General features: G+C 41.9%; 1 protein-coding gene across 3 annotated transcripts in view; it reads left to right on the top strand.

The window, feature by feature from the left end:
• Positions 1–12722, top strand: part of LOC144511865 (plexin-A2-like) — a 483337-nt gene that overhangs the window by 324595 nt on the left and 146020 nt on the right. For all 3 annotated transcript variants that reach the window (XM_078242266.1, XM_078242268.1, XM_078242267.1), the window contains 2 exons: positions 2527–2623; positions 7710–7900. In XM_078242266.1, coding sequence (XP_078098392.1) covers positions 2527–2623; positions 7710–7900 — 288 coding nt within the window. The remainder of the gene's footprint in view (positions 1–2526; positions 2624–7709; positions 7901–12722) is intronic.

Raw genomic sequence — 12722 nt, 5'->3', positions numbered from 1 at the left:
TCTGCATCCAATTAGTGGAATGCAAGTGAGGTTCACGCCAGCCTCTGGCAGGTTTTCCCTACAATGCAGGAGGAGGCCATTCAGCCCATAGAGACTGCACCAACAACAATCCCACTCGGGCCCTATTTCCTATCACCAGCGGAGGTCCCCAATAATTTCATGCTGAAGTGAAACCGGTTTCTGGGCCTCCCACTGTATTATCCCTCCAAACCTTCCATCACACTCATCGGCAGGACCTTGGGAGAATGCCACCCATAATGTGTGGCAAGGGAACAGGGTTTAAGGAACGGACAGAAATCCATTACTTTCCTGTTCCAAATTTTCTGGTCATGGATGTGTCCAAATTCCCTCCTGCCAAACAGCATAGAGATGTTGAGGGGCATGATAGAGAGGTGGCTAAAAATATTCATCAGAAAACCTCCTGTAAACCCAGAAACACACACACGTGTAAGCAGCAAGGTACCACAAAATTGGCCTGAAAAATGTCACCTGTACTCAAAAAGCTAGTGTGCATAATACGAATTTGTGTGTGTTTTTTAAAATAACTGATTGTAAGTGGCAGTCTGAGAGAGCTTTGCAGTCAGTTAAGTAGTCTTTGACCTGCATGTACTACAAGTGGCCTGGACTGACAAAGCAGTATCCTTTGAAAAGTCCAGGGCTGCAAGGTCTAAAGCTTTACTCTTGTACAAAACAGGCTTTCAAAGAACAGAAGGCTACTTCATCAGGTATTACAATGGCAGAGAGGTGTGTAATTATATTGGGGCACTGACATGGCTGCTTCTGAAATAGAATCCTTATCTTGGATTTAACTAGATGTGCCCTATCTGTCTGTGTCGTTCAAAGGGTGGCAGGGGCACTGAAGGCAATAATAAGAGAAACCAAAGTCTGTTATCAGCAACTGTCAGCTTTCAGGACTTGCAGCTGAATTGAATTTGGTATGAGTCTCACACACTCAGTACAAACCGAGTAAGGCCTGGCTTAGGGGATCAGCCTTTAGAGACTGCCACCCAGATTTAAATAGGGTCCACAAGTCCGTACCCGAATCATACATGATTAAATTATTGGAGGGATCTTTCACAAATAAGTAAGAGGTGAATCATCATACCTTTGTGCATTTTTACTTTGTTACATGTGGGATATTGAAGAAGTCAGCAAATTGCCCCAATAATTCACTGAGTATCTGAGCTGCATGTGTCAGGAGGTTTCCAGTTTTGATCCATGGTTTGTGTCTCAGGTGCAGAGTCAGTAAAGATCCAACTATTGTATTAATGCTCGTTAATTCTGAGGGGGACGAAAATGGCCTTAAGATCAGTATTTAGTGACCCATTTATAATATTATCATACAAGCAATATGTAGAAAAGCACATTGATAACTTCACAAAGAGTAAGCAAGTTGAAAACGATCCACATGCTGTAAAGAGGCTCATGCCTGATTTCTGCAGAATACTTAAAATAAACTGGAAAATTCAAGACAATAGCAACTTTCTAGTTAGGACAAAAGAAACCTTCCAAATTAATCAAGTAAACATCAGGGGGGTGAAAATGATTTCCAAAGGAAATTGGAAGCGCACTTGAAGGAATTAAACTTGCAGAGCTACGGGTACTAAGCGAGGGAGTGGGGCTGGCTGGATTGTTCCTGGAGAGCTGCCACAGCCTCAATGGGCCAAATGGCCCCTCCCTGTACCGGAAATGAAATGACTCTTACAAAGTGATGACGACAAATTCCAATTTGAAAGACGGGTTTTGAATAACATATAGTCCCCGAGGCTCATTTACTTGTCGCTATTATTGACTCTCAACCTCTTGAACTGCCAAACTGGTGTTGTGTATTGTGAACACTTATAAGAAATGACCCCCCAAATAGAACGCTTGATCATCTCGCTATGCTGCTTTCTTTAGCTGCCAGGGCCTACAGACTGGATCACAGACTTGTATCATCATGAGTCGGTGGCACAGTGGTTAGCACTGCTGCCTCAGCGCCAGGGACCTGGGTTCAATTTAACCTCGGGTGACTGTCTATGTGGAGTTTGCACATTCTCCCCATGTCTCCATGTGTGCCCTTTTAGTTCTCTGGGTTCTTCCCACAGTCCAACGATGTGCAGGTTAGGTGGATTGGCCACGGTAAGTGTGCAGTGCTATGGAGATAGGGGAAGGGTCTGAGTGGGATGCTTTTTCAAAGAGTTGGTGCAGATTCAACGGCCTCTTTCTGCACTGTAGGGGCTTTATGGCTCGATGACCAAAAATAAAGCTGATTTCTGATTGATCAAATGAGGATTATTTTTATACGACTCCTGCTTATTGGCTTGGTAGGGATTCAACTACCTTGTCAATGAGTAAATTCCAGCCGAGAATTGGTCCAAAGTCACCTCCAGTTGGTGGGAAACCGGCAGTGGGGGTTCGCTGTTGGCGGGACCAGGAGACCCTGCTGGCAGAAACGGCAGGAAATTTCCAGCCAATAGATTTGGTTTTGGAATGTTGTTAATCAAGTACCTAACTTATGGGTGTGTGTTTTTTTTCTCATTTCAGTACCACTATGACACCATGGATATCAGTGACCTGCCCATCGAGTTTTCAGTGGTGTGGAATGGTAACTTCATCATTGACAACCCAGCAGACATTAAAGGTAAAAGTGCAGCCAGTATTAGCACAGGCCCATTCGAACTGTATAGTTAACTGTCTGGGATCAAAGATCCATTTCAACATACAATTTAGACTGCTGTAAGCCATGCTGATTCACTCATTCTTGGAGGGTGGGTATAAAGACATAGCGGTGAGTTTAAAGTTTATTTAATAGTGTCACAAGTAGGCTTACATAAACACTGCAATGAAGCTACTGTGAAAATCCCCTAGTCGCCACACTCCAGGTGCACTGGGAGAATTTAGCATGGCCAATGCACCTAACTAGCACATCTTTCGGACGGAGGAAACCCACGCAGATATGGGGAGAACGTGCAGACTCCGCACAGTCACCCAAGCCGGGAATCGGACCCGGGTCCCTGGCGCTGTGAGGCAGCAGTGCTCACCACTGTGCCACCGTATTTTCACTTGCCAACTGTAAGGGATGGAGTGGCAGTGAGTTTGGGGTGGCGGGGTGGTGTTGGGGCTATGGTGGTGAAACTGGTGGTTGAGCTTCCCCCACATGGCGTGGACTTTTAATTCCAAATTGTGCGTTCAAATATGCCATGCGCAGGTTTCTCTCCAGGAAATAAGCGGGTTGGGGCGTCAGGGGTCAGACTTTAGCACTTCTTAACCTCCCCTCTCCCCTCACCTCACTCAAACCCATCTCTTTTTAAAATTCATCCTGCAGTGCAAAAAGGCAGTTCCAAAAAACAAATCTTGGGTTGCTGACTGTGATGGACATTTATTCTATTTTTCTGTATAAATTGCTCTTTTAGCTTGCAATGCAAAGGCTTTTGTATACCTTGCCCCCAAGAAAGTATTCACCCAGTGGAGTACAAGGGTCCCAAATACCCTAGATAAAAGGCGCTCTTATCTAACTGGGACCATCCGTCCTAATTGTATCCTTGCTTTCTTTAAATTAAATTTCCTCCCCATGCCCTGGGATGCATTGTGTGATCGACGAGACAGATTCATGACTCGTCCTAAAGCTTTCTGACATTGCAACTCAACACTGGGCACCAGGCGACACATAGGAATGCAACAGTTTGTCTTGCTGCCAAACCCCTCTCTCCAACTTTTCTCATCTCTTCTTTTTTTTTTGGTAAAAATTCTTCTGTGTTTCTGGGCAGTGCTGCTAATAAAGGGACAACTAAATCTGTTGCTATCATCATTCTGCATTTATGGTCTCGTTCGATGATGATTATGTTGTTGTGGGATTGAGTGTGAAGTATAAATCAACAAATTCAATATGAAGTCTGTAGCAAAGTCTAACTGAGTGTTTTGCTGATCTTTTCTCTGTCCAATTGGTATAACGCCCCTCTTTTTCTTCCTTCAGCAATCTTCTATACCTTCTATTCCATTTTCACTGATGAAAAAGGGTTGGCATGACTCAAGATAATGTAAACTAATGCAATATTTGAGTATGTAAAGTCTGAGAGTCCAAGCACTGGCAATAGGAAAATAGAACGTAGACTGAAGTGCCCTTGTAAATAAGAATGTAGCAATGTCTGAGAAAATCTACCTTCTCTCTGATACTTCCTCTATGTTGTTGCTGTAATGAGATATGAGTATTAGCAATACCGGTTGGGGGTAAAAAGCCCACACTGACCTTACTGTGTGTTTAACTTAGAAAACATAATGCTCGTAAACATGTTGTAAATAAAAAAGCCTCAGTTGGATAAGCGAAGGTTTTGAGATCTGCATTGATAACATCTCTACAGATGTTTTACATTCCACTGAGTTATTAAACAGGCCTCACAGCACTCCACTAACAGAATCCTGCTGTTTCCCCATGACTTCGTTTAACGCTCCTCTCTCACTTTTTAACGTACCATCAAACTGTGTTCCTTCTGTACTCAGATGAGCTTTAATCTTATACAGAACAGCAGAGTATCCATTTTTATTTTTGTAAAAATAAGTAACATTTTTTCTTCGCAATTGCGAAACCTATTCGTCAGATAAAATCAATTAATATTGCTTTTCTTATATTAATGCAATTGGTGGGAAGAGTTTTATATGCTCTTACCTTCAAAGACTATAGTTTCTCTTTTAGACAGCAGTATCTAATGTCACCAAGATGATTTAGACGCAAACCCACTAATTCTTGGAAGGCTATCATTGTGCGTTTTGATGTTGTAAACATGTTCCTTCTGAACACCTTGACACTGTCCCCTTATAAACCCTTAAAATGACCTTCAGTAATTAGTTTTACTACATGGCAATACCTATCAACAGGTATTCCAAACAAGTATTCAAATACCTATTGACATAGCTTGGAAAAGGGTGGGGGTGGGGGGGAGGAGGGCGCGATACCACCAAGATAGGGTTTGGTCGTTCAAATGTCATATTGATGGGCAACAACATTTTCTGATTGTGAAAGCGATTGTTCACGGTGAGGTCCAACCGGTAGAAGATGTCAAACTGACCTCTCCAGAATATGTAGCTCCAGCTACTTTGTCTGATGGTCATGGTCTTAAAAAGTCAGCCTTGGTAAGCGTGAACCATCCATGTCGTTACCCCTAACTTTGACCGCAATTTTGCTGTCCAAACATAGATTTGACCATACTCTGTACGTAATTTATTGACTCGCTATTCGGATATGATTTGACCACACCAGGTATGACCACTGTCTTCAGACAAAACCACCAACTTCTCTGGAATCATCTTGTAGGAAAAACATAACCCGAGGCTCTATTTTCTCTGCTGCTGTTAAATGTCTCCTTCAACCTCCTGCCTCTGCACTCTACTGCTTCAGCTTAAATGAAAAGTATGAGGAGCTTCTTGATGGTTTGTTAACCTGTAACTGCTGTGTCCCGTCCTTCCCTTTGATAAAATGTCTTCCACAGACGAGGGCTAGTTTTTCACCCGTTCATGGTTTCTGTGGCATCCTGACGTGGACAAACATAACTTTCTCCAAGTAAAGAGGAAGAGGACAGAAGCCATCATGAATTCCCCCCCTCTGGCCGCTGTACGGCTTTCAATCTCACTATCCTATCTGACCTGGATGACACACCCTCTCCATACAGAGTGTCTGATATCACCTCTGGCATCACTCGTCTCTGTTTCTATCCCAACCCAATACTCATTAAACTCCTCCTCCTTATCTTTGTTACCTCCCAATACAATTCTGCCACTGCCCTCCGAGCCGACCTCGTAACCTCCGCTCTGCATAAGCATCCAGAATCGTCCTGCCCGAATTTGACCCTGACCAAGTCCTACTTGCCAATCATCCCTGACCTTGTTGACCCCAACACTGTCCTGCTGTGTTCAAATTCCTCCCAGGCTTCATCCCTCACTGTCTCTAAAACCTCCATTAGCCCTACAGTGAAACCCCCAACTTCCCCACGAGCTCAGCACAGCTCCCTGCATGATGCTCTCCTGACCCCAGGATTAATGGTCATGCCTCCAGTGGCCTAGCTTCCCATGCCCCCATTCTCTGGAATTGTGTCCCTTACCTTTCTCTTGTCACACCATTTACCACACTCTCCTCCTCTTAAAATCTATCCCCTCATTCTGTCATTTGTTTTTTTTTTCCTCTTCTTTTAGATTGAATCTGCTTTTTTCCCCCCCTTTTTGCCTTCATAGAAATCATAGAAACCCTACAGTGCAGAAGGAGGCCAGTCGGCCCATCGAGTCTGCACCGACCACAATCCCACCCAGGCCCTACCCCCACATATTAACCCGCTAATCCCTCTAACCTACGCATCTCAGGATTCTAAGGGGCAATTTTTAACCTGGCCAATCAACCTAACCCGCACATCTTTGGACTGTGGGAGGAAACCGGAGCACCCGGAGGAAACCCACGCAGACACGAGGAGAATGTGCAAACTCCACACAGACAGTGACCCGAGCTGGGAATCGAACCCGGGACCCTGGAGCTGTGAAGCAGCAGTGCTAACCACTGCTCTACCGTACCGGTTGCACCTTAGCATTCTTTGTTCTAGAGCCAACATATGACTGCAAGTGATTGCCACCACATGCCGTAGCCTATCACTAGATGCTGCTTTGAATTTTTACGGAGTCACAGATTTCCATTGCAGTATTTGTTTATTGAGGAGACATAAAAAGTAAAAATGGTTCACAGATTGGATAAAAGCTTTTCTTAATTAATGAGAAGGAAGGTTGAAAGTGGGTCTTAAAAGATGGGAATGCTCAGATAGCTTCAGAATTACAGCGGCAGATGGTATGTGTGAGGAAGAGTAGGTGATCTTAGCATCTTTCTTGTAATGCTTTTCCCATGTCGCAACATCTTGCTCTGCGTGAAGCCCGGCCTACAACCTGAATAGTGGTGCAGCACCAGCAATTCTCAATTGCTGATTTTTTTTTCATGTCACCTACCCTTATCCAACATTGAAATGAAGTCGGAGTGTTTACCCTGATCTATTCGTCCAAAATCCTGTGTTTGAGGTCGATTAACACATTGGGCCTGCATGTCCCATGCCCTGGAGCCAGTGCAAATATGGGGTCCTGGTGATACCTGCCAGACAAAAATTACATGCAACCTCTAGATCAGTTTAATTTATTTTTTTTATTGTGATATGATTTGCTTCATTATTGTTGTGTGCCAACATTCCATGGGCCTGCCTCCTTGTGAATTTTTCCGCACTTTGTGTTTTAATGGATTGTGGAGGATGCATTGTGTGGAAGAGCCTTGAATGTTCTTTGTGACCAGAGCCCCAAGAATTCCGAGAATAACTCTGTCAATAGTTGTGTTCACGACACTACAAAGGAGGTATCCATTACAAGGGCATTTAAATGGTCATTGGATAAAACATATGGATGATATTGGAATTGTGTAGGTTAGATGGGCTTTAGATTGGTTTCACTGGTCGGCGCAACATCGAGGGCCGAAGGGCGTGTATTGCGCTGTAATGTTCTATGTTCATTACCTCCAGTTCTGACTAAAATTCATTTTTCTTAAAGTGTGCGTAACACAGTATTGAACCTCTACATCCTGTTCATTTTCAACTGATTCAAAATCTTTATTTCTTATTTTTTGATCAAGTTATAATGGGTGTCAGACACTGAAATTTAAATTGACCTTTTAAAACTGTATATTGATTATTTTTTACGGTTTCCTCTGGCTACAGTTCACCTGTACAAGTGTGATGCGCTGAGAGAGAGCTGTGGCCTTTGTCTGAAAGCAAACCAGAAATTTGAGTGTGGCTGGTGTAGTGGCGAAGGGAGATGTACCCTGAGGCAGCATTGTCCCGTCGTTTCTTCTCGGTGGTTGGACCTGTCCAGCAAGAATGTGAAGTGCACCAATCCTCGTATTACAAAAGTAAGGACAATATAATCTTCTCCTATTGTGTTCTTTTCTTAAGCTTCCACATGAATTGCCAATGAATGACATAGGCAGAGAGCAATGGTTTCCCCTCCGTGTCATTCTTAACAACTCTGCATTTTGAGGTACAATGTGCCAGCTTCTTCCCTGCTGTTTTTCTTTGTTTAGTTTCACAAAGCTATCATGATTCAAATAATACCAGGGCAATACCAGAAAATATGGCGCACCTCAGTCAAGTTTGTTGACTGCTCCTCACTCACTCATACCCTGATAATGCAACCATAAAATGTGTTCTCCCAGTATTAATCATGTATTGGTTTCCATGAACACACAATCTTGTCTGATACGCCAATTGTGAACTCTTGTGTTCATTGGTCCTATATATTCTGGTCTGATGCACAAACTCTAATTAAACCCTGTTCAAAGTGGAAAATCTAATTAGTCCAAATTGATTGGCTCATTATATGAATGTAGCATTCGGAACCTTATACAGGGTGGCTGAGCTTTCACATACGGGTCAGCCATTTAATCGACCCATCACAAACACACTGCAGGTCCATGGTTAGCTTCTTTGTTTACCTGAAATGTTATTGTCAACAAAATAATTTCTATTGCGGCCTCAGCATTATGGCACCTATGTGTGCTGTGTTGGCGTTGCAAATTATGATTATTCTTCTGAGGTGTGTGGGCTGTCTTAATATTGCATTGGCTGTGTTTATTAGTCCCTAATCTCTGATTTGAGCCTTCGACGGGACACTGAGTCAAACTCCTTTCTGCTGGACCTTGCAAAACTAACATTTGAAGGATTTTACTGCAATAAGGCAGGGTTGTTCAATTTAAATTACCAGACAGTCACTAATATTTCCAGGCTTTGTTGTAAATGGATCCACAATTGTGTTGTTGTAATGTGACTGTTACATTGGTGCGTTACACAATCTGCATCCTTAATATTGAAATCAGTTTGAAGCATCATTGAACACATGCAAATATCACCATTCACTTTGAACAACAAAGACATTCTGAAGATCGGTTTCACCATCAAAGCTGTGTGCAATTTTAAAATCTGTATAAAATGATTCTGCATCTATTTTTGTTATCTCTTCCACTGCCACTTGTCTTGATGTTTGTGTGTTGCTTTTATCATAGAATACATCCCATCAATTATACGGTTGATAAGTTATTATGAACAGGCCATGTTCACCACCAGATTGTTAGCCACTGTTCTGTTGATGCCAGCAACCAGGCAGGACATTTTATTTCTCTTGGCATCAAAGCCAAATCAAAATGGTGGTCCATTAGTAACGTAATGGCTCAAGCACAAAACAGCGTGAGCGGATACAGTGTCCTCGAGTCATCTCAGGGAGAATATTGGAATAACTCTATATTTGTTTGCTCTCAATTACATATGCAGCACCTAGCTACTCTGTATTCCGTTGAAATTTGGAGCAGTAGGGGAAAGTATGTATACAGTGCATGTGTGTACAAACTTATCTACAGCAATTGCTGCTCCAAAGCTGGAAGAAAGATTGACCATGTCATGTAGCCAAGCCCAGTGGTAATTTAATGGCCTTTGTGTGCGCTAGTTGGGTTCGGAAAAGAATGCACAATTCACCACTTAACTCTGATTTATTGGCCTCAAACATTGGAAAGCTAAATTACAGCAAGGTTGTCCTCTGAGGCATTTTGAAGTTGTGTGCTCATAATGGATGTAGTTTCCTCCTTTCTCCAGCGAAGGTAAACAGGCATAAGCTTCCTCCATGCTTACACTGATCTGTTGCTAGACAGTTCCACAAATGCAGTAAAGCAAGAGCAAAACTTGCTAGACATATAGGGGTCGACATCTGATCCGTCACCATTGTACACGGCGCCTGTGATTGCAGTGGAACCAATGTGATATTGTCCATTTTGTGTCACTCGCTGCGATGAATATGCATCCCATAATGTCAAAAAGAATGAGTAATTTCTTATTACATCATCCAGCCAACATAAATGTCAGAGAGATCAGTGAACAGATAAAGCGAAGGTATGATAATCAAGCGAGAACGCTCAACGATGTGATTAGTTAATTTACTTTTCTGTCATGCACAATTTCCTTATGCCACAGCTTTTAAGTTTGTTTCCAATGTCACCTTGACATGTTGAAAATAACTAACTTGTTAGATGCAAAAAAAAAGAGCAATAGTATACCACGTCATCAGTCTACTAACTGGAGCTTCTCTCTTCGCCAGTTCCATCCAAAGGTTGAAGTTATTCTTTAGAATGTCACAGACAGAGTTTGTGTTTTATCATTGTCCATAATCAAAATTTTTAATGTGTGTGGTTAGTGTGTTTTTTTTTAACCCTAGAGTGGTTTGTCCCAACTTAAATGACTCCAGCAGCAAGCTTTTATGAATTTAAAATTGAAGATGCTGATTTATTCTCTCTCACTTGCCCTGGAGGTTTAAATACAATACAGATGAAGTTAAAAAAATGATACAGATGAAATTTTTTAAAAATATGATTACGATCTGGAATTATTTTGGTCTCTTTCATACCAGGCCTGTAGTTTCTTAGATGAACTGATGCGTGAGTTGGTGTTGAAGTCTTGTAAATTTGGATTCTTAGTAGGCTGCAAGGTTTCTTGTAGTTGAATTTCCAGGAGATCTGCTCTTAGGTGGAATGTTTTTGGGAGAGTCTTTCTCCCCCCTTGAAGATGTTGCTGTTTATTAATTTGGCAGATTAATTGTCTTGCAGCTGGTTTGGTACTTAGATGGTGTTACTGATGATATCTGGGGTGGAAATTCCACCCAATGTCTCTCTTGTCCATAGTTAAGCAGGAAGATATGTCAGCTGTTATGTTAGGTCTTTTCTGTTGATGGTGTATCCTTAAGAGGATGTGTGAATTTTACAAATGGCTGTGATTGCCCTTATTTTAATTAAGTATTTGCTTGAGTTTCAGGGCTGTCTGGAGTTGGATACTACCAAGTCACATGATATGAGACAGCCACCTTCAGCAGCTATAGGAATGTCCACTTCTTAACTATAGCTTTAAAGTACTGGGCATGACGGGAACTATTCTTTACTATGTTTTTCCCCAAGTTTGAAGACTAGATCCTGGTTGGTGCATTGGCCATTCTAAATTCTCCCTCAATGTACCCGAACAGGTACTGGAGTGTGGCGACTAGGGGATTTTCACAGTAACTTCATTGCAATGTTTATGTGGCACAAATGAATAAACTTAAACTTAGATTGTTGTCCCATACCCATTAATACATCGCTTACTATCATTACCTCACTGGAAAAGAGTTACACCTCACATAGACATAAAAGATAGGAGCAGGAGGAAGCCATTTGTCTCTTCGAGCCTGCTCCATCATTCATTGCGATCATGGTTGATCATCCAACTCAATAGCCTAATCCTGCTTTTTCACCATAACCTTTGATCCCATTCGCCCCAAGTGCTATATCCAGCCGCCTCTTGAATACATTCAATGTTTTGGCATCAACTACTTCCTGTGGTAATGAATTTCACTCATATTGACAGTTGGCAATGAAGGTTGCCTCTGCTTGAGAGATAAACCTGGAATGGAATGAAAGCCAGTTGCTGAGTCCACATAGCAGGTTCGACCCAAGAGTGACAATGAAGATGAATTTTCAAGTATTTTTTCATGAGTCAGAAATCAGGAATGAGTCTTCTCATGTTTTTTTTTTAACTTTATCTTTGATAAGCAGGACCAACAATCGATAATGAAGAACTTTGAGAACTTTGAATGTGAATGGACAATGTAATGGGCAGCACAGTGGATAGCACTGCTGCCTCACAGTGCTAGGGACCCAGGTTCAATACTCGGTTTGAGTGACTGTGTGGAGTTTGCACGTTCTCCCTGTATCTGTGTGTGTTTCCTCCCGCAGTCTGAAAGACGTGCTGGTTAGGTGCATTGGCCACACTAAATTCACCCTCAGTTTACCCAAACAGGCACAAGAGTGTGGCGACTAGGGAATTTTCACAGTAACTTCATTGCAGTGTTAATGTAAGCGTACTAGTGACACTAATAAATAAACTTTAATTACTCAATTTTGATAACAATGGAATTATTTTTCTCAAGCAGTGACCACTTACCCATTATCAGAAAATCTGTTTCAATAAATTTTTAAGAAGAATCTAATGCAGTTAATGCAGGTTACAAATCAAATGTGACTTTTGAGTCAGATGACATTGAGTGATACAAATGCACTTTGCAATTTAACTGCAAAAATTTAGCTAAGATTTTGGAAGCCTCACTGTTACTTTGCTTAAGTATAGTTGGAGTTAAGAATTTTGATAGCATCATGTTAAGATACTGAAGGTGAGAAGGCAAACAAAATCTCCTGTGATTCGTAACATTTCAGTAAGTGTATCAAGTGTGCATCTTCCTGGGATTAAGAGCACCTTGGCACTCATGGGCAAGTAGGTTGTTTGGCACCCTGCCATCTTTTCATAAGCCTATGCTTGAGATTGATATTTTTGTTACTATTGTGCACATGTATTGATGTGCACCATAACTCATGAAATTTAATGTTTACAACCTAGCACCATAACTTGTGCCAAATTAGTTTAGAAAGCTGCACTATGAGGATGGGATTGCTCTTGCCTGCAGAATAAGCTATGCTAGCTCACCAGTAAAGTATAATGGTCCATTCACTCATGCACAAGGGTGGCCATAACTCAATTTCACCTGTGACCCTCCTGAGTTATGGGTCTTTGATGGTTATGGGAGAACAACAATAATTCACTGCTATGGTGCGGCACTCTCTACAAATCAATTCATCACTTTTATATTTGATTAATTGAGGGAGTCTG

Source organism: Mustelus asterias, chromosome 25 (assembly GCF_964213995.1).
Source record: "Mustelus asterias chromosome 25, sMusAst1.hap1.1, whole genome shotgun sequence".
NCBI classification, from domain to species: domain Eukaryota; kingdom Metazoa; phylum Chordata; class Chondrichthyes; order Carcharhiniformes; family Triakidae; genus Mustelus; species Mustelus asterias.
This window is presented reverse-complemented; position numbering and strand designations above follow the sequence as displayed.